The sequence below is a fragment of the Sus scrofa genome, chromosome 2, assembly GCF_054392235.1.
Source record: "Sus scrofa isolate SSC_HxYL_T2T_F1_AM1 chromosome 2, Sscrofa_HxYL_maternal_Yorkshire_Landrace_v2.0, whole genome shotgun sequence".
Classification (NCBI taxonomy): Eukaryota; Metazoa; Chordata; class Mammalia; order Artiodactyla; family Suidae; genus Sus; species Sus scrofa.
The window spans coordinates 94,906,447-94,932,607 of record NC_139384.1 but is presented as its reverse complement, the minus strand read 5'-3'; the positions used below and the strand labels follow the sequence as shown (position 1 = coordinate 94,932,607).

General features: G+C 36.1%; 1 protein-coding gene across 8 annotated transcripts in view; it reads left to right on the top strand.

Annotated features, from left to right (window-relative positions):
- Positions 1 to 26,161, top strand: part of CERT1 (ceramide transporter 1) — a 128,265-nt gene that overhangs the window by 71,160 nt on the left and 30,944 nt on the right. For all 8 annotated transcript variants that reach the window (XR_014838076.1, XR_014838078.1, XR_014838074.1 and 5 more), the window contains 3 exons: positions 8,932 to 9,089; positions 13,846 to 13,938; positions 24,475 to 24,561. Coding sequence is in view for 2 of the 8 variants with exons in the window: in XM_085013843.1 (XP_084869969.1) it covers positions 8,932 to 9,089; positions 13,846 to 13,938; positions 24,475 to 24,561 (338 nt within the window). In the remaining 6 variants the exon portion in view is untranslated. The remainder of the gene's footprint in view (positions 1 to 8,931; positions 9,090 to 13,845; positions 13,939 to 24,474; positions 24,562 to 26,161) is intronic.

Below are 26,161 nucleotides of genomic sequence, written 5' to 3'. Positions count from 1 at the left end.
GTATTGTTAAAAAAAAATATTGAAATAGCTCTGATTTTACAGCACATTTGTTTATAGACTCAGGAGCAAGATGGCTTATTTCATTTATCGGTTTATTAATGGTTGTTCTGTTTATAAGGGCTAACCCATGAAATGGAGTTCTTAATTGTTCGTTATAAACCTACATTTTGCAACAATGTGGATGAACCTGGAAGGCATTATGCTGAGAGAAATAAACTAAGGATAAATATTGCATAGTATCACTTATATTTGGAACCTATGTATGATGCGCAGTTGGAGGGGGGCAGTGTGACAAACTGTAATTCATAGTCAGATGCTCAAATGCTTTCTTTTAATATATCCTAAGAAAAAGCTAGCCTGAGAATTTCTAAAATTTTTTTAAAGTTACAAATAAATCTTTGTGAAAAAAATAATTTAATTGTGCTTATTTTTGCTGATGTTATGAAAGAATGTGAAGTAAAATCAGTGTCTGTGGTATATTTTCAAATAACTTTTTAGTGTTATATACATAAAAATAATTTCCATATTTCAGAAATCATTTGGGAATATTCAGATATGGATATTAAAATCTAATGCTTCTTTTCCCCACCTTTTCCTGCTTTCTTCTTCTTCTTTCTTATTTTCATCATGGTTCTCTTCTTTTTTATAAGCCCCTCTATTCTCAATTATGTAATATACTGTCTAATTACAAAGTTTTCCTTATAAGTTGGGTCTGAAATGTTCAACCTTATTGAGTCATCCAGATATGTATGTCTTTATGAAATTAGAGGATTATTTTGGTACAGTTCTTTCTATTATATTTTAATTTCACAGTGAATAACCTTTAATAGAAATAAGATTTCATTTGGATATTGGAAAAATTATTGAAAGAAGATGTAAAACTCTCAGATCCAATGTTCCACCATTTCACTTACACTCCACTATCCCATCTGTATTCGCCAAAAGAGAATGGAAGCTTATTTTCTGTAGGAATGGAACTGCAGAGGTTTAGATTCAGGAATACCAAGCACAGCAAAAGATAGGTATATTGGCCTGTCAATAAAGTGATTAAATAGAGACATACATGCTGATTATTAAAATCTAACAGCCTTAGTTTTCTGCTTATCTCTAAGAACTCTGCTAACCAAAGACTAAATGGAAGTCTGTATACTGAAAGATGCAATCCCCAGCTTCCTTTTCTTACCATGTTTCCAGAATATATTTTCTGATATAAAACCAGACAAGGATTTTCTGATAAAAATTAGAAGATAACTCTGGAGACACTGAAAGGCCATAGAGAAAAGACTGAGAGATTTTGCAGGGTTCCACCGTGACGAAGCTGTCTCATTAGCAGATCACCATTTGATGAAGTCCACTAGTTAAAAAGCCCTCCCAGTGTATATGGTACTTGCAGTACCTAACTCTTAAGTGTGATCTGGCTAGATCTCCACACATCTTTTAGGAAAGCCTCCAATATCTTTTTTTTTTTTTCTTTTCTTTTTAGTCCATACCTATGGCATATGGAAATTCCCAGGCCAAGGGTTGAATCCAGGCCATAGCTGTGACCTACACCATAGCTGTGGCAACATCAGATCTTAACCTACTGTGCCACAATGGGAACTCCCAACATCTCTTTTGAAGGGACTAAAACCACGTTATAGAAGACTGGGTTATTTAAGTCATTTAGAGAAATGTCCTACAAGATATTTGAACAGTTTTTAAAATCACAAGTGATGTTTTAAGTACATTTAGGGAATTCACTGTTTAAAATAGTGTATTTCTTAATGTTGATGGAAATGATGATAATCATCTTAGATGGAAAGTATCTTTTCTGGTTAACCTCTAGAAATAAGTCAGAAGCATTAGATATAATCTGATGAAGTGAACAGAACATGTCTTTAAAAAAAAAAAAAGGTATAGTACATATTCTGGGGGTGCAGCCCTCTAAAAAAAAAAAAAAAGGTATAGTACATATGTTGAGGGTGCGCGGCCCTAAAAAAAAAGAAAGACAGAAAGAACATACCATTATCTTGTGTAGAGAAAATCATAAGGAATCCACTAAAAAACTATTAAAACTAATAAAGTTCAGTAAGATTGCAGTATATAAGATCAGTATACAAAAAAATCAATTATATTTCTTGTACACTAGCAATGAAAATGTGATGGTAAAATTAAGGAAGCAGCTTTATTTATAAAAGCATAACAAAAGAAGCACAAACCTTATACTCTGAAGACCACAAAACATTATTGAAAAAAATTAAAGATGACCTAAATAGATGGAAAGATTTCCCACGTTCATGGATCAGATGGCTTAATTTCGTTAAAAATTTAGTATTACCCAAGTTGACCTGTAGATTCAATCCGGTCTTTACCAAAATCCTAGGTGGATTTTTTTTTTTTCCAAAAGTGAACAAGCTAGTTCTAAAGTTCATGTGGTAATACAAATGACCCAGAGTAGCTACAATAGTCTTTTTTTAATTCAATGAATTCTATTATATTTATAGTTGTACAGCCATCATCACAACCTAATTTTAGAACATTTCCATTCCAAACCTCCAGTCCTTCCTCCCCCACAATCTGATCCTTTTGGTAACCATAAATTTTTCAGAGTCTGTGAGTCTTTTTCTGTTCTGCAAAGAAGTTCATTTGTGTCTCTTTCTTAGATTCTAATATAAGTGATAGCATATGATATTTGTGTCTCACTGTCTGACTAACTTCACTTAGCATGATACTTTCTAGGTCTATCCATGTTGTTGGAAATGCCATTATTTCATTCTTTTTATGGCTGAGTAATATTCCATTGTGTGTATGTACCATGTCTTCTATATCCACTTCTCTGTCAGTGGACATTTAGGTTGCTTCCATGTCTTGGCTATTGTACCTGCAGTGAACATTGGGGTACATGGCTTTTCAAGTTATGGTTTTCTTTGGATAGATGCCCGGGAGTGGGACTGCTGGATCATATGGTAATTCTGTAAAGTGGTGCAGCCACTATGGAAAACAGTATGGAAATAACTCAAAAAACTAAAAATGGAATTACCATATAATCCTACAACAGTCGAAAAAGAAGAGCAAAGCAGGAGAACTCACACTTCCAATTTCATAACTTACTACAAAAGTAAAGTGTGGTTCTGGCATAAGGAAAGATATATAGAACAATAGAACAGAATTGAGAGTCAAGAAATAAACCCTCACATTTATAATAAATTGATTCTTCATAAGAGTACCAAGACAATTCACTGAGGAAAATGTTTTGTCAACAAATGCTAGGCAGCTGGATATCCACATGTAAAAGAATGAAATTGAGCCCCTACTTCACACCAGACACAAAAATTAACTGAAAATGGATCAAAAACCTAATTAAAAGAGCTAAAAAGCATAAAACCGTAGAAGAAATATTGGAGTTAATCTTAATGACCATGGATAAGGCAAAGCTTTCTTAGATAGGACACCAATAGTCAAAGTGAAAAGGGAAAAAAGATAAATTGATCTTTATCAAACTTTAAAACTTTTGTGCTTTAAAGAATACTGTCAAAAAAAGTGAAAAGGTAACACAAAATGGGAGAAAACATTTGCCAGTGATTTATCTGATAAAGGATTTATATTGAAAATATATAAAGAATTCTAAGAAATCTAGAATAGGCAAGTATCTCAGTTTAGAGTTGTACAAAGCATCTGAATAGACATTTTCACAAAAAAGATACCCAAACAGTCAATAAACTCCTGAAAAGTTCCTCAACTCATTAGCCATTGGGAAAATGCAAGTTAAAACCACAGTGAGACACCACTTCACACCTATTAGGCTGGCTATAATCAGAAATACTATAACAAGTGTGGGCAAGAATGTGAAGAAATTGGAACTCTCATATACTGTTGGTGAGACTGTAAAAGAGTATCTGCCTTGGAAAAGAGTCTGGCAGATCCTCAACATGGTAAACTTAGTGTCGTGATTTAACCTAGCACTTCAGGAGAAATGAAAACATACATCTGTATAAAAACCTACAAGGATGTTCATTGCAGCATTATTCATAACAGTTAAAAAGCAGAAGTAACCCAAACATCTAGCCGCTAATGAATGGATGAACAAAATGGAACATTTTTTGACTGTGTAAAGGAGTAGCATGCTGATATGTGTTGTATCATGGATGAACCTTGAAGATATTACGCTAAGTGAAAGAAGCTAGTCACAAAAGACTACTTATTGTTCATTTATATGAAATATTCGGAGGCAAACCACAATGCAGAAAATGTATTAGTGGTTTCCTAAGGCTGGGGGGCTAGGGGGAGTAGAGTTGGAGAAAATGGAAAGTGACTGATAATGTATATCGGATTTGAGGGGATTGTTCGTGAAAATATCCTAAAGTTGGTTGTGGTGATGTTCATACAATTCTGAATATCCTAAGAACCATTTAATTATATGTGTTAAATGAGTGAATCTTACGGTGTGTAAATTATATCTCAATAAAGCCGTTATTTAAAAGAAGACTAAATACAGACATTAATATTGTTAGATTTTTTTGGCCTTTACTTTAGATTAAACCAATCTAAAGACAACAAATTTGTACTCCTAAACCCCTGTTTCTTATGATTAATTGTATTAATTAAACAAAGATGACTACTTGTATAGATTATGATATCTATTTTCTACTTGTTCCCACTTATCTATATTTTAACTGTATTTTCTGGCCAGTTTTTTAACTTCTGTCTAGTCCTATTTTGTAAGTAATATACAAGAGCATTTGTCATGGCATCTAATATATAAAATGACAGTAAATATTAACTCATCTATCCAATGCTCTTGATGAAACTCATTGAGAGGAAGTTTAGTGTTGATGGAACATACATTATTCTAGGAATCATGAGTATTGTCCTTCCTTTCCTCCTAGTCTTTATGCAGATGCTAATACTTTATCTAAATTAAAAAGTTAGACCACAAATCACTTTTCATCCTCTTAGCTCACATATTTTTCATGTGAATATATTAAATTTAGTTTTTTAGCTAACTGCATCTTATTTTGTTAGAATAATATCTACAGTAGACCAGTAGTCCCAAACCAGTTGATTGTTTACCCTAGTATGATTGATATCATGGTCATTGTCTTCAGTCATGTTTCTTCTTTTTCATAGTAGACAGGTAAGGAGAGATTTAAACAAAGTTGCCTTCCTATATGTTCAGAAGGACTTGTCCACCAGTTTTTTTTTTCTGCCTTGTGTGTAAACATACTTGGTCATTTGGAATATTTCATGTGGGGAAATGAAAATCTCACCACCACAGAAACTGGATCCCCCGTTAGGTTGGCTATGATTCATATACTGTGGGAGAGTCTAAATGAAATGAAGGGATTATGGATCTCTTGGCTTATGTCAGTATTTGTTTTTATTTTTGACATGTTGATGTGAATTAATGGGTTCCTTGATTTTCTGAGTGTTGATACCTTTAAAAGAGTTTTGGAGTATATAGTGTCAGGGTTCAACTAGAAGAAGTGTAAACCTGTGTGATAATTTTTGGAGTTTTAAGTACTTGCAAATCTAGATTTATGTATTATTGTATAATTTCTTTCATTTCTGCCCTTCATAAGCATGGTCATATACACATACTAGCAGCTTCCTTTTACTACAGTGTATCATTTTCCCAGAAGAAGCTAAGGCATGTAACCTTCTATCTTTAAGATCTTCTTTCTCTTGTTTTCATCTTAGACATTGATTTAGATAAGTATGCTCATCTAAAATGATTGACTACTTTGGGGATTTGCTTAAGTTTTGCCATCAAGATTAACATAGTTCTACAATATAACATATATCTTATATATGCAATAGATATAAGAGACTTGGAGCAAAAAATCAAAGTAACCAATACTTAGAGCAGCCCAGTGGATGACAAGCTAAAATGAGGACTGTCTTCATGACCTTCATTTCCTAACAGATGTGACAGGAGACAGATTTATCTCAGAAAACTTAGTATGTGTGAAATACTTATTTTCAACTGTTTGAAAGATTAAAACTCTGTTACATAGCACCTGTATCATTCTGAAAAAGATTTGAGGGCAACTCCTTCTGCAGGTAGTTAAGTGCAGCTGAAGAGATACATTTTGTTTTTTCCAAGACGTTGTATGTTGTTTTTCATCTTGTACTGACTATAAATTAACAAGCAGCATGAAGAACTCATTATTACAGTGACTTTTAGTTTCTAAGTTTATTATTAATAAAAATTGTAGTTTAAAAACAATCTTGGAGTTCCCATTGTGGCTCAGTGGTTAACAAATCTGACTAGGAACCATGAGGTTGCGGGTTCGACCCCTGGCCTTGCTCAGTGGGTTAAGGATCCGGTGTTGCTGTGAGCTGTGGTGTAGGTTGCAGACGCGGCTCGGATCCCACATTGCTGTGGCTCTGGCGTAGGCCAGTGGCTACAGCTCCAATTCAACCCCTAGCCTGGGAACTTCCATATGCCACGGAAGCGGCCCAAGAAATGGCAAAAAGACAAAAAATAAAATAAAAATAAAACAACAATCTTGGTAAGAATGATAGAAAATATAGGGGGAGGGAGTGGGGTAGATTGGGAGCTTGGAGTTAATAGATGCAAACTATTGCTTTTGAAATGAATTAGCAATGAGATCCTGTGTTGCACTGAGAATCATGTCTTGTCACTTATGATGGAGCATGATAATGTGAGAAAATAGAATGTGTACATGTATGTGTAACTGGGTCACCATGCTGTACAGTAGAAAAAAAAATTGTATTGGGGAAATAACAATTTTTTAAAAATTTAAAAATTAAAAAAAATATAAAAAAATAGAGAAGTTACAATGATAGGATTTTCAGAAAATATAAGAAAAATAGATTTTTTAAATTAATGGTATAATTAATGTACAATAAACTGCATATATTTAAAGTATACAGTTTGATTAAGTTTTGATATAATGAAGCCATCACCACAATCAAACCTATTATGTCTGTCATTCCCTGAACAGTTCCCTCCATCTCCTTTGTCTTCGTTTCCTCCAGCAGTTCTCAAATAATCATTGCTCTCTTTTCTGATGCTGTGGATTAGTTTGCATTTTCTAGAATTTAATATAAATGAACCCAGATTATAGGTGAGGGGGTTTTGCCTGATTTCTTTCCTAGTTTGAGATTCCTCATTGTTATATGTATCAGTATTTGATTTCTTTTCATTGCTGTGTAGGATTTCCTTCTATAGATAATACCCATGATTTCTTTAATCCATTAGTCTATTGGTGGACATTTGGATTGTTTATAGTTTGGGGCTGTTATAAATAATGTTGCTGTGAACATTAACATGCAAGGGTTTTTTTGATTAACATGTGGTTTATTACTTGGGGCTAACTACCCAGACATAGAATGGTTGAATTATGTAATTACATATTTAACTTTTTACAGAACTTGCAAATTGCATTTCACCAGTTATATTTGAAAGTTCAAGTTCCTCTAAATTTCAACTAACACTTAACCTGGTCAGTCTTTTAAAATTTTAGTCTTTTAATAGATATGTAGTAGAATCTCATTGTAGTTTTAATTTGCTTTTCCCTAGTGACTAATTGTATCAAGCATCTTTTCATCCACGTATTTGCCATGGGTGTCTCTTCTTTGGTGAAATGTGTGTTCAGATTTTGTCCAATTGTGTGTGTGTGTGTGTGTGTGTGTGTGTGTGTATATATATAAAATTGTGTTAACTATTTTCTTAGTGTTGAGATTACTATATGTTGTATAATACAGAATATATAATGTATATTGATAAAGGACTTAAGTCTTTTATCACACATATTCTGTGCAGAGATTTTTCTCCCAGTCTGTGGCTTGTCTTTTTATTCTTCTTGAAAAAAAATTTAAATAGAAATTCTGTATATTTAAAGAGTCTAATATGGTGAAAAGATTACTGCAGTCAAGCTAATTAATATATTTCCTCACAGTTACCATAATTTTTTTATTAACTGTAGATGAGCTCTCTGAATTTACTTACCCTGTATAATTGCAACTTTCATTCTTGTAACAGTGCCTTCAAGAGCAGAAATTTTAAATTTTGAAGAAGTTTAGTTTATTATGGTTGTGCCTTTGCTGTCATATCTATGTAATGAGTTTTTAAAGTTGAAAGTATCACTGTTTCATTTATATGAGTTCTATTGAAATGGTTTCTTTTAATTATGATACAAAATATCATGCTCTCTTATTTTGTATCTTGAGTTTTAAGAATTTTTAATTCAAATGTTAACATTGAATTAAAATTATAAAATGTAAACATAAAGAACCATTTAATGTGTGCATTTGTCCCAGACTTATGTTTGAGCATTTGTTTAAATTTTTTAATAGTAAGTTTGGCAATGTCTTTTTTTTTCTTTTTTATTGAAGTATAATTGACTTACAGTATTATATTGATTTCAGGTGTACAACATAATGGTTTGATATTTTTATACGTTACATAATGATCACCACTGTAGGTCTGGTTATTATTTGTCATTATACAAAGTTATTATAATATTACTGACTATATTCTCTATGCTGTACATTACATCTCTGTGACTTATTTGTTTTATTTCACTTTGGCAATTTCTCTTCGGGTATTTTTTACATTCAAGGCTTCTCAAAATGTAAGATAACTGTTGCCACAATAAGTCCCACTCTACGTTGTCTAAGTATTATTATCAAAGTGTTAACTCCTCCTACCACTTTATTCACTGGGTGTAGCATAGCAAATAGGTTTCAGGAAATAGAAAGTAGAAAAAAAGAACTCGAGAGTACATGTGCTGTTATAAGCTTCTTTGCTCATAGGATATGAATGGAAATTTTTTTTACTGTTGACCAACAGAAAGGAAATTATAGTTTGATCAGGCTTGTTCTGATGTGTTAGTTTTCTAAACATTTTCTAATTTTTAAGTTGCGATGAGGAATGATTTCTTTGTTAAAAAGATTTTTAGTGACTTTTTTTTTTTTTTTAACCAGTATTTCCACATGTAACACCAAAAGGAATTAATGGTATAGACTTTAAAGGGGAGGCGATAACTTTTAAAGCAACTACTGCTGGTATCCTTGCTACACTCTCTCATTGTATTGAACTAATGGTAAAACGTGAGGACAGCTGGCAAAAGAGACTGGATAAGGTAAGATTGGTTTTTTCTTCTTTTAAAAAAATAATCAGATTTTGTTTATATACCGATTGACATTTAAACCAAACTGACTTCTTAGGGAAAAAAAAATCTGTTGGATTGATAGATGTAGCAGGTGGTAACTGCTCCTCTGAAACTTGCTAAGCATCTTAAACCCATCTTTTAATGAGATTCATCAGGTACATATTCAATTACAGTATTCATTCTTCACTGGATTTTAACATAAAAGTTTTTGTAATGGTAATATTAATGCTTTGGATTAGAAATGATGAACCATTTAACGTTACCCAGCTTTATTGTGTGATATATGAAACTCCACTGAAGTTATATGATGTATTAAAACACCAATTTTTAAAGTTAAACATTAACATATTGCATTCATGGCCATGTATATTTTCCAAGGTCATTGTGATAGCATTTAACACACATTTTGTTGTTTATTGAACACTTGCCTTATGTTCACTTTTGCCCACCTTTGTTTAAACTGCAGCACTGATAATAATATTATAAAATGAATCCTAAGTTTCAACCGTGAGGTAGAAATTGGCTCAGTGAATTTGGTTGAGTAGGAAAACTTCTGTTTATAAATAATTTAATGTCAATAAGGTGTTAGAACTAAACCATATCTTACAAAATATAGTTTTAGTCAAGTGCCATCATTTTATAGAAGATGAGCCCAGACTTGTCCAGAGGTGTTAAGTAGCAGAATTAGAAGAATTTTATTCGACTATCGTCTGTATTTCAGCTCTGGATATTAGGGCAGACATCAGTCAGAATCTTATCATTCATTAGTGAGTCTCATTGCTTGCAATATTTGAAGGTTTTATCAGTGTGAGCAGAACACTAAGGAAAGCAATGTCATCATTGATGTAATGGCAAAATGGCTACAGGATTCAAATAGCACTGTGTGTTTAAGAATGTCCCCATGTTTAAAGAAAAGAGAATTGTTCACAATTTTCAGGTGCAGGTGAGAGTAAGCCAGGTTGACAAGCAGTATGTATTCTTTTAAAACAGGCATCAGCAATGTCCATTTATGGTACAGACACTTCATTATTATTCTAGAGTCAAACTATTACATCATCAAAGATTTCAGCTGTGGATCCAATTGAATTTTTAGGAGATTCCCTTTTCACACAAAAAATAATGTATTGAGCAAATGAGACAATCCCTTAAATCCATTAGACTAATGACTCAAGAGAATCATTCAGCTTATCCAGATCAGCTTATTCAAAATGTTTTGGAAACTTTCTTTTAGCTAATATCTCCCTTCTTCAGTCTTTTTATCCTAAGCTCTCCTTTCTTCAGTCTCTATATTATTCACTAAAGGATCGTCATCTCCAATCATATGCTGTAACTGCACTGCCTAAAAAAAATAATAATAATAATTAAAAAGAAGACATGGCTTCCCCATCTTTTTTGAAATTGCTTACTTGAAAAGGAAGATGAACTTGCAGTTGTCTTCAGTGTTCATAATCTTATCCCTTCTTTTTCTTTATTGGGTAGCAATAAGTATACCAAACCAAAAGATCTATGAAAAAAGCACTTATGTTGCACCATATTTAATCAAATAACACCTATAAATGATGGCAGTATTAATTGAAAACTGCAAACTTCTGTACTTTATAGTCCTCTTACAGGTCTATCTAATGTCAAATCTTATTCACCTTTTCCACTATATTTTTTTCTCAAGTTTGAAATAGGATCCTGGTTACATTTTACAGGAAATATAAGTGTGTATATGCATACACAGTACATACTTGTATATTCAGTGTGTATACACATGTATATACTCTATATAAAGGCTAGGAAGTTCTTATAGAGCTTATCAAAAAACATGTCTTTTAGGTAATCATATAATTGGGAAGGAAAGTACAGTGATAACACTACTCTTTAATTGAAGTATTATTTTTTTAAAGAATTTGTATGTTTCTTGTGTGCTAGACTCCAAGCTAGAAATGGGGAAACAGTAATGAACAGGAAATCGTCCCTTAAGGAGCTTAAAATCTAATGAGAACAGTTAAATAGGTGATAGGTGATAGGTGATATAATAATAGCTGTTTAATAGCCTTTGTTTAACTTTTTTTTTTTTTTTTTTTTGCTTTTTTCAGGGCCACACCCGCAGCATGTGGAAATTTCCAGGGTAGGGGGTCAGATCAGATCTACAGCTGCCAGCTTATGCCACTATGCCACAGCCACAGCCCTGTGGGATCCAAGCCACGTCTGTGACCCACACCACAGCTAACAGCAACACTGGATCCTTAACCCATTGAGAAAGGCCAGGAATTGAAACCATATCCTCATGGATCCTAGTTGGGTTCATAACCGCTGAGCCACAACAGGAACCCCCAGCCTTTGTGTAACTCTTAGGTAGATCTCTAATACATGTTTATCTGTGTATACATATATTAAAGGTGTATATAATTTAGATATAAATCTCTATATAATAGATCTCTGATTTTATGTTTAACAGCTCTTTTATAGATTTCTAATGTCAATTCCTAGAGCTAAGTAATTAAAAATTATTATTCTTCATGGTGATGATTTTTCTTGGTTAACTGTAAAAATAATTTCTTTTTTTTAAAGAAGTATGCTTAATTGTTAGCCAGCCATGTCCAGGAAGACCAAAAATTCTAAGGTTAAACAATTTTAGTTCTTAATGATATGGATAAGAGAAAACCTATTTATTGAAAATGTTTGTCGACTTCCCATCATGACTTAGTGGAAATGCATCTTACTAGTATCCATGAGGACCAAGGTTCAGTCCCTGGATTCACTCCGTAGGTTAAGGATCTGGCATTGCTGTCAGCTGTGGTGTAGGTTGCAGACGTTGCTCGCATCTGCCGTTGCTGTGGTTGTGATGTAGACCAGCGGCTGTAGCTCCAATTCGACCCCCAGCCTGAAAACCTCCATACGCCATGGGTGTGGCCCTAAAAAAATGACCAAAAAAAAAAAAATTGGAAAGAAACTATTTGCTTATATTAATAGACTCACAGGTGTATAATTTCACATGTTTTTTCACTTGCCTTGAAGTCTTTTTAATATTGTTGCTGTGCTGTTCATTTTTACTTTGTTCATTTTTTTTAATTAAGGTTGGTGATGTGCACCAATCTCGAGTGTACTGTTTGATGAGTTTTATATACATATATACTCCCCTGTAACCACCACTCAGATCGGTACAGAACTTTTATAAGGTTTCTTCATGCCCCTTCCTAGTCCATACCATTCCACCACCTCAGGAAGTAACCACAGAGGAGTTCCTACTGGGGCTCAGCGATAATAAACCCAACTAGTATCATGAGGATGTGGGTTTGATCCCTGGCCTTGCTCAGTGGGTTAAGGCTCTGGTGTTGCTGTGAGCTGTGGTGTAGGTCACAGCTGTGGCTCAGATGGTGCATTGCTGTGGCTGTGGCTATGTCTTGCAGCTGCAGCTCCGATTCAGTCCCTACCCTGGGAACTTCCATGTGTCGCAGGGACAGCCCTAAAAAGCAAAAAAAAAAAAAGAAGTAACTATAGTTCTAACTTATATCATCATATATTAGTTTTGCCTGTTTTTGAACAACCTGTAAATGGAATTATACTAATAAACTCTTGTGTCTGGCTTCCCTGACCCACCAACATTGACTATGAGCTTCATTCATCTTGTAACTTTTAGTGTTAGTTTATTATTTTTTATTGTTGTATAATTTAATGTTGTATGACGTTCATTGTATGATAAATTTTCATTGTATGACTTCAATTTGTTTTTTTTCTTTTTCCTGCTGATGGATAGTAGAAATACTGATTCATGGGGTATATGCTTAGCTCTAGTAGGCAAACAATTTTCCAAAGTGGTTATATATGGTTATATTCCAAACAGTAATAAAAGAGAATTCCAGATTCCTTTTTGTTTTTTAACTTTAGCCATTTTCTCTTGAGTACACAAAAGTCAGGTAATCTTTGGGCTAATGAATTCATTGATTCATTTGTACTAGCTTAATTCAGATAGGTTATTTGGAAGTAGTTAAGTTCTGTGTGAGTTCAGCATGGACTTTAATTTAGCCCTTAAATATTTGAGGTGAGTAAATATAGGCACTAGATTTTTATAAGCTTGTTTGGACTTTGGTATCAGATTTGACTCAGTGCAGCCCATTGTTGTAAAAACATGTTTGACATTGGTGCCAGGGCCAGCCTTTTTAAGTTGATCTTGGATCTTTTAGCAAACTCCTATCTATAAAAAGAGAGTTAAAGTAGAAGTCTAAAGTAGAAGTTTTTCAGCTCTAAAATAATTTTAACCAACAGTAAAAAAAAAAAAAAGTATAAGAAATTTATCTTTCTTTAGAGTATCTTTTAACATTTGTTTATTCTACCAATAATTGAGTTATTTTCTTCTGACATCCATTACTTTTTTCTCTGTAACAAAATAAATTTAGCTCCTACTGGGGGAAACAAACACATAAATATATATTGTAGGCATTTCTCTGATGCTAACTTATCTTTTTAATTTTTTTTTTAAAGTGTAGACACTTTGGTGGTGACTTAATCCATTTAATTATATAACCTACCTATAAGGTGATCTTAGTGGTGGTAATTTAAATGGTAGCTTGTATGTGATATATAGCTTGGAGAAAAGTGTTTTCTTGGGCAGAATAATACTCATTTTTCACAGGAGTGGAGTTATTTTTTGGGCAAATTATAAAATGTCGGTGAAATGTAGAGAAAATCCTACTTCACGTGATAAATTTTTTGCTTGCTTTTTTAAAAATTTTAATAGGAAAGTGAGAAGAGAAGAAGAGTAGAAGAAGAGTACAAAAATGCCACGGCAGAGCTTAAGAAAAAATCCCACTTTGGAGGACCAGATTATGAGGTATGAAGTTATATTTTTGATCTTAAAGAAACACATAGGACATACATATCACAAAAGTGATTAATTTTTACATAATAGTTTTGTAACCTTTGAACATTTTGAGTATTTCATAATGTATATATGCTAAAGGCTTACTCTGAAACAGATTTTTTTTCTTGGCCTACAAAGTGGGTTTAGTATAGGCTTTATAAAGCTCATTACTAGACCTGACCACTTTATAGAACAAGTTTTTGTTTTACATATGAGGATAATACTTATTGATAACACCTTCAGACTTTTTTTTTTTTTTTAATAAAAGCAGCCTATGGAGGAAAAACCTGAGAACTTCACAGCTGAAAGATTTTAGTCTGTTATGTAGACTGTGTTGTCTTATCCATAGCAGAGCATAAACTATTGTAATTGCCTTGCCTTCACATATGTATTTTTTTAACATGGTTTTGTTTGTTTGGTTTTTGTGTTGGTTTTTTGTTTTGTTTTGTTTTGTTTTTTTGGTACCACTCCTGCAGCATATGGAAGTTCCCAGGCTCGGAGTTGAATCAGAGCTACAGCTGCTGGCCTCCACCACACTTCACAGCAATGCTGGATCCGTGACCCACTGAGCAAGGCAAGGGATCAAACCCACATCATCATGGATACTAGTTGGATTCGTTTCCACTGTGCCACAGCAGGAACTCTCTGCCTTGCCTTTATATTCAAAAAATGCTTGAAACCAACTTTCCCCTTTTGGTTATTTGTTAAGCAGTTAGTAAGATCTACCTCTTCATATACACACAGGTATATTAAAATTTTATAAGCTGTTTTCCCATGATATTTCTTTAAAGGTAAAAATGTCTAAGGAGTTCCCTGGTGGTCTAGTGGTTAAGGATTCAGCATTGTCACTGCTGTGGCTCAGGTTTGTTCCCTGGCCTGGGAGTTTCTACATGCTGTAAGCACAGCCCCCCCCCCCCAAAAAAATGTCTAAGACATATATATATATATAGTAATTGTCATTAACACTGTTGATATTCCTGAAATGAACATTTTAAAAATGGAGTGGCAATCAGTGAGATAGAAGTAGAATGATAAAAAGTTAGGTTATATTTAAGAAAGTAGAAGAAAAAATTTTTGCGATTTTTTTATTCTAGAAAAAAAGGACTTGCTATTGACAGTATTTTTTATGTTGAAATTGATTCCAGCTATGAAAATTCATAGTATGAGACTTGATTGGTAATATTTTAAAATTACTAAGCTGTCAATTCATTTCTTTTGGTATGTATAAAACATGTAATTAGCTATCATCTGGGATTTTCAAAGTCCATATTACTAAAATGTATGCTGTTAAAATTTTTTTTTTATCCTAAACTAAGCAGATTGCTTTGCTATTTTAGGTTTATTTTAAGGGGAACTATAGGCATTTTTGAAATACCTTATTTTTTCATATTATAAATAATATAGATGTTCATTTAAGGTTATAGAAAATACAAAAAAGTTTTTTTAATTTAACAATATGTAGTGCCCATTTATCTTTATCAGCAGGATGTAAGTACAATTTTATATTTACCTCTACTATTGTCAACATGGGTTTTATTTCAGGTAAAGAGAGCAGGGTAGAGGGAGGAGGGTCATTGTGCTAAGCATATGTGTTTATTGGTTTCAAAAAATTGCTTTATTGGTGTTCCCATTATGGTGCAATGGTATCTGTGGCATCTTGGGAGTACTGGGACACAGGATTGATCCCTGGCCTGGCACAGAGGGTTAAGGACCTGGCATTGCCATAGCTGTAGCTTAGACCATAGCTGTGCCTCAGCTGTGATCCCTGACCTGAGAACTCCATATGCCACAGGGCAGTCAAAAAAAAAAGAAAAAAAAATTGCTTTTTAATATGATTCAGACTTTTTTTTTAAATGTTTATTGGTCATTAGCACTTTTTAGGATTCACTTGTCCATGCCTCTTGACATTTTTATTGCTAGATTTTGGGGTTTTCTTTGGGAGTTTATTTGAGAAGAGCAGAGGAATTGCAACTTGGGTAATGCACGCAGTAGCAAGTTTTAGGCAGTTTTGTTGAGGGTTTGGGGCAGGCCGCATTTATGGGCAAAGAATGCAAAGACAACAGGAGTCCAGCCAGAGTACAAGTAGTAAATTCATGGCTTGAAGATGGGGAGAGATTCTTGGCAGATGGTCATTGGTCAAGAGATAAGGTTCAGTATCTATAGATGAAGCATTTACAAGAAATCATTCTCTCATTTCAGGGGGTGTATGCTCTCTGGTTCCATTTTAGATTGAAATCCTTTCATAATTTAAATAATTAGCTGTATTTTCTGTTGTTTATCTTTTAAATGATCTCTTCTAAGTATATTAATATGTCTGAATTTTTTTAAAAACAGAATTATATATTTTATTCCAGTGCCATTTGTTGAATAAACCATCTTTTTGCCACCCATTTGAAAATACCTATCTCTTTCTCTTTTGATGAACAGAAAAGTTAAGGGCTTATTTTTTTCTCACCATCTCCCTGTCAACAAAAAATTAATTAGTTGATTTAAGAAAGAAATGGGGGAGTTCCCATCGTGGCGCAGTGGTTAACGAATCCGACTAGGAACCATGAGGTTGCGGGTTCGGTCCCTGCCCTTGCTCAGTGGGTTAACGATCCGGCGTTGCCGTGAGCTGTGGTGTAGGTTGCAGACGCGGCTCGGATCCCGCGTTGCTGTGGCTCTGGCGTAGGCCGGTGGCTGCAGCTCCAATTCGACCCCTATCCTGGGAACCTCCATATGCCGCAGGAGCGGCCCAAAGAAATAGCAAAAAGACAAAAAAAAAAAAAAAAAAAAAAAAGAAAGAAATGGGAAATTTTAGTTGAGCCAAATTGAGGATTATAACCTGGGAGCAGCATCTCAGAAAGCTCCAAGACTGCTACCCATTAGAAATCAAAGCACAGTTAATGTGAGGTTTTTGCTATACATCAAATCATATGACACATTGACAGTTTGCACAGTTCAGTTCTGTATAGGTCATGTGACCCCTTCAAGATCAAGAAGGAAGGTTATCTCATAAGGAGATGTCTTGTTGATGCTAGGAAAGTTGAGAAAGCTTTGGTTGATACATAGTGCATCAGAGGGGAAAGAAGAGGCCAAAGGGCAGAGAAAAATTTTTTATGTTTAAATTTTTCTCGTCTTGCCATAAAATAGGAATTTTATTTCTTAATTTACCACTTTTGATCATTATCTTTTCAGTAGAAAGCATTGTCATTAGTCCCTCAGTGCCGGGGTGGTTGCTTGCCTGCCTCCAGTGCATCATGTCTCTCAATGCTAAGTCCCTAGTAGTCCAGTTCTCTCTTTTGGCAATGGGAGGGTGGGGGGTGGGGAGGAATTATACTAGAAAGAGTGTTCAGCAAGGACTGTCAGCCATTTCTAGATTGTCTAATAAGACTTTAGCCAATTTTCCCCACATGTACATTATGTATGACCCCCCCCCCTTTTTGGAGCACTATAGATGTGATCTATTACAGTTTTCAAGTTGTGTTGACATCATTATCTTAGTACAAGCAGGTGACACATAGCTTGAAAGGCAAGCAACTATCACTTTATAAGTTCCACAAATTGTAATTTAAATTGCTAGTAGGACCAACAACATTATTAGCAAAGATTTAAGCCAGAATCCTCCTGAACCAAACATTTTCCTAGTATTTCCCCCAAACTGGGAAGAGGATTGTTCATTGTGGAAATTCGACCCTACATATATCATAAGATGAGCTAACAAATATCATGGCCAAATGGCCATACCTTTGGAAACCCTGTTTTTAAAAAAACCCCAAAAAATAGCGTGCTCACATTATAGGTTGAAATCACAGATTTATAGGGGCTGTTTCCAAGGCTACCCATAGGTGATTTTGAGCCCAAGGGAAATGAATTATGTATTTTTCTAACCAACCTGAGGAGAGCCATGGTCATAAACTTGTTCCATTAATCCATTGAGTCCTGTTGGGAGCTACCCATTATTCAGCATTCTAATGAAAAGGACTATTTATGGCCAGTTTTGGAATAAGCAGCATTAATTGGCCAGATAAGCCAATTAACTCACTTAGTGCTGTTGGTGGTGACATTAGCTTGCATGGTGCTAGTTTTTTCCTTTTAAAATAAAATATCCTAGGGGCCATCCAGCTAGAGCCATGGAGAGGAGAAATCCATCAGGGCAACCTAGAGTACTGGACACAGGTAATTGGTCACAAACCCAGCAATTATATTAATTCTTTTTTTGAAACTTGTAAATGATTGAGCCCAAGAAAGAAATACATTTGGTTCATAAGCAAAAGTGTGAGCACTTAGCAGAGTAATCAGTATGCAGGCCTAGTCCCGCATCTTGGGTCATCTGTCTACTTGAGATGTCGTCGTCTTCTCATGCTAGTCTGGTAGTGCTGGTCTTAGTCAATGTTAGCCTAGGTTTTTTTGTTTGTTTTTTTTGTTTGTTTTTTTGTTTGTTTGTTTGTTTGTGTTGTCTTTTTGCCTTTTCTAGGGCCCCTCCCTCGGCATATGGAGGTTCCCAGGCTAGGGGTCTAATCAGAGCTGTAGCTGCCGGCCTACACCAGAGCCACAGCAATGCAGGATCCGAGCTGCATCTGCAACCTAACACCACAGCTCACGGCAATGCCAGATCCTTAACTCACTGAGCAAGGCCAGGGATCGAACCCTCAGCCTCGTGGTTCCTAGTCGGATTCATTAACCACTGCACCACGACGGGAACTCCAAAGTCAGCCTAGGTTTTAGCGAACTAGTCAACCATTTTATGGCCCAATTTCCTTTAGTTCCAATTAAGAATTTGCAGGCATACATAAACCCGACTGGTATTCCCATAGGTGACTGTCCATCCAGGAGCTCTTTAGCCTTTGAGGCACAATTTCCCATTTTTAATTTTGTAGCCTAATTCAGATATGAAATATGATCTGAACAGTTTTCTGAGGACAGTCTGGTATATTGAATGTAGTTCTCCAAGAAGTTAACCTTGGGTTGGTTTGATTCTTTCACCTGGCTCTATTTCTCCCTATAACAGCCTCAAGCCACCATGAGTACTTGGAGTGGTAGGTTACCAGCCTCTGTCATGCCTTTGAACAAGCAGTATTCACTTAATGGTTATAGTGGGTCTCCCTTAATCTTCAGAGCTGAACAATTAAGTCTCTAATTTCACTAGTAAAAGCTTTGTTCTGACCATATATCTTTTTTTTCAATTTAAGCCAAATTTAACAAAAACCTTAGCCACCAACATGTCCCTGGGCCTCTTGCTCAGACCCTCTAAGTCCTGCCTAAGAAATGCACTGTTGCTCCTTGAGATTCCAAATCTTTTTTTTTTTTTCTTTTTTTCTTTTCTTTTTCTTTTTTAGGGCTGCACCCTCAGCATAAGAAAGTTCCCAGGCTCGGGGTCAAACCAGACCTGCAGCTGCCAGCCTATATACCACAGCTTGCAGCACTGCCAGATCCTTAACCTACTGAGCAAGGCTAGGGATCGAACCCAAATTCCCAAGTCCTAAGTGAAACAGCTCAAATAGAATTTTCAGAATCATCACTTAAACAATGAGATCTGGATATTAGGAGAACTCACCAGAACACCTGAGGAGTACTGAGAGGCTGGTGGGGCTCAGTGGACCCATGTTTGGTACTGAGGGCCAGTTCCTGGTAGACTCCGGGTGTCCTCTGATAGGTATCTCTGATATCCTGCCCGCTAAGTCATGCATGTCAACAAAGAAGTAATCACTCAGTCTGAGAAAGAAAGGTAAAATTTTATTCAAGCCAAATTAGGGAGAACTCTTCTGCCCACTGAAAGTCAAAGCAGAGTTATGTATATATAGGTTTTTTGAGGCAGAGAACCTTAAAGCAAATGATGTAATATTGACTGTTTACACAATCCAGTTCTACAAGTACAAAGTGGTAAGTCCTAGTGGTAACCCCCTTATAAGATCAAGAAGGAAGGTTACCTTTTAAGGAGTTGTCTCCTTGATGTTAGAAGAATGTTGTGTTTTAGGGTTGGGCAGGTATTTTTGCCGATGGGGCAGATATACGATACACAGTACAAGGAAAAGAGGAGGCCAGAGGGCAGAGAAAAAAAATTTTTTTTTTTTTTTTTTTTTTTTTTTTTGGTCTTTTTGTCTTCTCTAGGGCCGCATCCACAGCATAGGGAGGTTCCCAGGCTAGGGGTGGAATCGGAGCTACAGCTGCCAGCCTACACCACAGCCACAGCAACGCCAGATCTGAGCCGCGTCTGAGACCTACACCACAGCTCCCAACACTGGATCCTTAACCCACTGAGCAAGGCCAGGGATCAAACCCGCAACCTCATGCTTCCTAGTCGGATTTGTTTCCACTGTGCCACAACAGGAACCCCAGGCAGAGAAAAATTTTTTATGTTTAAATTTTTTCTTGCCGTAACAGGAATTTTATTTCAAATCCCTGTAGTATCGAGTTACATGGTTCTTAAACTAGGGCCTGTTTTTACATTTTTTCCCCTTTCTTTTGAAGTTTTAAATAGTCTGTATTTACTTGTGTCCACACTTCATTTTCATGGATTTTAGACATTTCTTAAGATTTAACTAATGCAAGACACTGTGCTAGGTTTGGGTGACATTGCAAGGAACCAGGCAAAGAAGGATTCTGCCTGAGAGCCTTAGCTGAGTATATAATGGGAACATGGAGCAGTTAATAGGCAGTTAGTATAGTGTACCTATGAGACATTTTTTAACACTGGGAGGATATTGAGTCAGGAATGGCTTCCAGATGAAACAACATCTGAGTTAAAATCTTAGTCATGTGTATATAGTCTAAATGTTTGTTAACCAGGTGAATAGCCTAGAAAGTGTTTGCTTGTAGGAGCTGAGAAGAAAGAAAACATTTGGAGACCAGAAGGAAAAGAGAGCATTTTGCCATAGGGTAAAACACTTATCTGTGAAGGTGGGGCCAGTGGAGGATGGGGAGCGGCAAGACTGGCTTGAGAGGTCTGCAAGAACCAGTATCCTCTGGCAGTGGTTTTTAAGCACTAGAAGTATTCAGATTTACGTTTAGAAAAATCATTCTTGCTTCCTGTGGCGAGGAGGGTGGATTGAAGTTGACAGTTGTGACTGACGGGGGCTTGGAGGCTTTTTCAGTATTACAGGTGAGAATTGAAAAATGGCTTGAATTAGGATAGAATAGTAGGACTATATACAGGGACAAAATCAGATATTTAGAAAGTAGAATTGAAGGATATGGTAATTGAATGAGGGAAAGAGGAGGAATTCAAGAACAGGTCCAGGTTTCTGCCTCATATTGGTATGGAGGTAGGGTTGGGGGGAGGTTTTAGGTTGCATATGAGTTGAAACATTCACTTGAGAATTCCCTCATATATTATTAGCGACAGAGACGGACAGGCTATAAAGTGGGGAATTGTCAGATGATGACTGAAATCATGGAAATGAATTAGTATGCTGTGGGGAACCCTGAGAAGTACTCACATCTAAGGGATGGGCAGAGGAGAAGGAGTCTGCACTAGAACCCAAAGAGGAGTGTTTACTTAGAGAGGAACTGAGAAATTAGTATTCCAAGGGGATAGAGGCTTCTATTTCCTAAAATAAGAGATGGGGGACACTAAAATGCTTCCATGCCTGGAGCCCCACAGCACCCTGTTCAGTTTCAGGGACGCCGCATTAGTGGCATGTGAAGGAATCAGACCCGCACCACAATAGTGACCTGAGCCACAGCAGTGACAATGCTGAATCCTTAACCTGCTGAGCCACCCGGGAACTCCCCAAAGTTGAATTAGGACTGCTGTTCTCAAGTGTTAGACTCCTGAGACTCCGACATGATTGAATGAGTATTGCAGTTTTTTAAAGTGTAGATGAAATTGTCATGGTCTGTGCATGCAGGTCTGAAGAAGAATTTCTGGCATAGTGAGGTGAAAAGAAAGAAGAGTTTATTGAGTTAAGAGGCTCCTCCTCTTCCCAGTCAGAGAAGAGGGCTCAGGATATACCTGCTGGCCCACTGATTGTTTGAGGAAAGAGGGGTCTTAAGATAACACTTGCTGGTTGGTTGAGGTCCTATGAGACCGCTGTAGGGGTGGGTGTGAGGAGTGGGCCATATACCTTTCCTGTAGGGCAGGAAGGAGTAGGACAGGTTGTTCAAGGTGGGTGAGGGGACATTACACTAAGATGTATGGGGTGATGATAAGGGTCTGGAATTCTTGTCTTGGCCAGAGGCTTTGAGTTCTATCTCCTTGAAGAGACCTTTGAAGTCCAACAGAAATTGGGGCTTTTTTTGAAGTGAGTTTTAAGGGATCCTCATAACTCTACGAGAGCTACTGCATTAAGTCAAGATTTCTGATATGCCTGTGCCAAATGGCAGGAAAATTATAGCATAGTTCCAACTCATGTATGGCCCCAGGTTGTAGCAGGGGAGGGGTGATGTTGCTAGATACTTTTTTTTTTAATTTTTATTTATTCTATTTTATTTTTTGTCTTTTCTAGGGCCACACTCACAGCATATGGAGATTCTCAGGCTAGAGGTCTAGTTGGAGTTGTAGCTGCCAGCCTACGCCAGAGCCACAGCAACGTGGGATCCAAGAGCCGCGTCTGCAACCTACACTACAGCTCACATCAACGCCGGATCCTTAACCCACTGAGCAAGACCAGGAATCGAACCTGTAACCTCATGGTTCCTAGTTGGATTTGTTAACCACTGAGCCATGGCAGGAACTCCAGTACTTTTAGTGATGACTTGGGATTTTCAGTGTAACCGGGAAGATTCCAGACAGAACCGCAATTGTTCATGTCTTATTTTGTATGTTTAAAAATTTAGGGACACTTAAACCCGAGCCTACTTCTTCAGCCTTCAGTTTTACCGTAATATGATGTTTCCCCCTCTGCCTCTCATGAGTTCTTGTGGCTAGATTAAAAATAAAATTGATACAGGAGAAAAATTTTAATTCATGTGCATGGGGTTCCCATAGAAATAAGACCCAAGAAGTGGCCAAAGCAGTCAGTCAGCTTTTCATCTAAGAAACAATAAGTTTGTGAGGAATTGATAGGACAAAGAAACTTAGGTTTTGGGTGCCCAATTAGTAAAGAAATGAAATAGAATTGGGGCATGGAATAGTAAATTAAAGAAGTAACCAGGATTGTTGATAGAGACATCTCGCTTCTCAGACCAAATTCCCTGTCTTTGGCAATAAGGGTGTCCTTCCTCACGAGTCAGGGGAATGCACCTGTCACATTTTTCCTGCTTTCAGGGAGACAAGAGTGTCAGTGTCCCTCTTGAATTGGCTGTTTCTTGAGTAACTTTATTTCGAAATAATCAATACGCCATTAAGGCACATCTTGGGGGTAACCTACTCTGGGCCCCAACTAAACTGTTGTTCCACTTAAGAGTCCACTTCAATGTGTTTTATCACGGCATTACACACACATACCTTGCTTGTTTCCATTTTGCTATTCTTTATACTTTTATCTTCTGAAATAGCTGAGATTCTGCTTGGTTTAGAATCACTTGGAGGCATTATTAAACATGCATATTCCTGGCTCCACCTAAGACCTACCGAAAAGTAATTTCTGCGAATGGGGACCTAGGAATTTTCATTTTAACAAGTTCTCCAGGTGATTGACTGCCACTGCTGTACCGTTCAACAGGCTTTCAAATATCAGCTCAACTTGTCTTTCTCCGTGATATAATTGACTTTGCTTAGGAAGATCCCCCTCAGAAGTCCTCGCTTTACTTCTCATTGGTTATAATCTTCTGCAACTTTATACTCAAAACCCTTCTGCAATTTTAGTTTCTGTCACCAAGTACTCAACTCTGTCACTGTAACATGAAAGCAAATATAAACAATACATAAATGAATGACCTTGATTATATTAAAATAAAGCTTTGTTTTAATTTCATATAATTCTCAAATGTCATAAGATGTTATTTTTTTCTTATTTCCCAACCATTTAAAAATGGAATTCTGAGAATTCCCGTTGTAGTGCAGCAGAAACGAATCCACCTAGTATCTGTGAGGATGCGGGTTTGATCCCTGTTCTTGCTTTGTGGGTCGGGGATCTGGCATTGCTGTGAGCTGTGGTGTAAGTCACACACGAGGCTTGGATCCTGAGTTGCTGTGGCCATGGTGTAGGCAGGCAGCCGTAGCTCTGGTTTGACCCCTAGCCTGGGAACCTCCATATGCCACAGGTGTGGCCCTAAAAAGCAAAAAAAAAAAAGAAGAAAAGAAAGAAATTCTTAGCTTAAAGTCCATACAGAAAGTAAGCAGCCAACTGAAACTGGCCTGTGGGCCATAGTTCATCAACCCCTCACTCTAAAAGCCTAACATGGTTTTTGTCAATATACAGTCAGTATTTGAGTTCTGAGTGAGTGAATTAGTTGTAACTCTCAGGATTTTGCACAGATTTTTTTTGTCTTTATGATATTTATTACCTACCTTGTATATGAAGTGAATCAGAAATGTTGTTTATCAACTCACTTTTCAACTTTACCCAGAGTTAATCCCAAGGTTATCACTGTTTTCTATTTTCTTGAATTAACTGCTTTTTCCCCCCCTATGTGTTTGAATAGGAGGGCCCAAACAGTTTGATTAATGAAGAAGAATTCTTTGATGCTGTTGAAGCTGCTCTTGACAGACAAGACAAAATAGAAGAACAGGTATGTATATTATTAAAAATTATAAAAATCCTTAATATATGTTTTTTCATATGAATAGCATTTGAACTCATGATACTCACAATCTAAAAAGTCTGTCTACATTGAGTCCAAAGGCAGAAGAATCATTTTAAGTCACTTCCTTCATTGATCAATTTCCAAGCAATAGAAAGAAGCTTAATGATTGTTTAAAGGAAGCACTTGTAATTATCATGAAATTAAATAGAAATATTCTACCTATTCTCCTTGACAACTTTATTATCATTCTGTTAATGTAAAGCCTATGTTTGCTCTGATTAAAGCACTCTCTTTGAATTTCTTTTTACTACCAAGTACTATATGAATTTATAAGGAAGATGACCAAGAATTTATTTTTCTTCCATATTAGTACCATTCGGGGTTTGTCTTGTTTTGTTTTTTTAATGGCGGCACCCGTGGCATATGGCAGTCCCCAGGCCAGGGACTGAATCCAAACTGCAACTGAGACCTGTGCCAGGCAACACCGGATCCTTTAACACACTGCACTGGGCAAGGAATCGAACCTATGCCTCTGCAGTGACCTGAGCCGCTGCAGTTGGAGTCTTAATCCACTGTACCACAGTGGGAATTCCCCATTTTTTATTAATCCCTTTATTGCTTTCATTACCTTCACCTTCAGTTACTTCCTCACTTTTAACTTTGCTTAGTGCTGTAGCATCATTAAATTCACAGCAGTTATACCCAGTTCCTTCTGTGAAAGTTGAAGGAAAGCATTTCTTAAATCTTTTAACTCTAGTTTGAAGACTAATTTGATCCTTTACCTTAAATCTGCAACATTGCAGTTATTGTGTATTACCACTAGATGGTACTTAAGGATGAATTTTAGCTATTTTCTCAAGACTTTAAGAGTCTTGCAAATAAATCATGTTTATCAGTTTTATACTACAAACTCACTTGCATAGAAAAGTTGGCTTGTTCATTCCCTGTCATTGCTAAGACAGTCATGGCTGTTTTGCCCATTTACCAGTCTGTTTCTCTGAGGGTAAGTCACTTGCGTTAGTGGCTGTTTGCTTTTCATGTTTACTTTTCCTTGATTTTTTTCCCTAAATCAATGATGAAAAGTTCATCACATTAATTTATAAAGCTTATTGCTTAGTTTTTATACCCAAGAGATGCTATACAGAACTCAATAGAACTTTCAGTTCCTTAAATGAGTTCTAATTTTGGATGCCAAAAATATTATCTGAAATAGTATCATCACTGTATTTCATTTTCTAGGATGTTCTAGGTTTTTTTTTTTTTTCTTTCACCGTGTTTTTTTTAAATGTAAGATGTGGCTATCAACCCATTTAATTTCAGTCTATTCCTGATGCTCTAGTAGATAATGCATGAGATCAGTTCCAAAGGTTCAGCTCATTACTCTCATTGCACAGAGTAGCTATTTATTGTACAGAGCTCACAACAACAAAGCCACTTCCTGGGTATTCTTAGGTAACACATTTTTGAGTTAACATCATTTGCTAAATTACTTGTTGATATAGGAAAAGATATATGCAATAAAGTAGTAAAAGAGAAATGAGATCCTAGCTATTGTGTTCATATAGTTTGAACAGAAATTACCAGT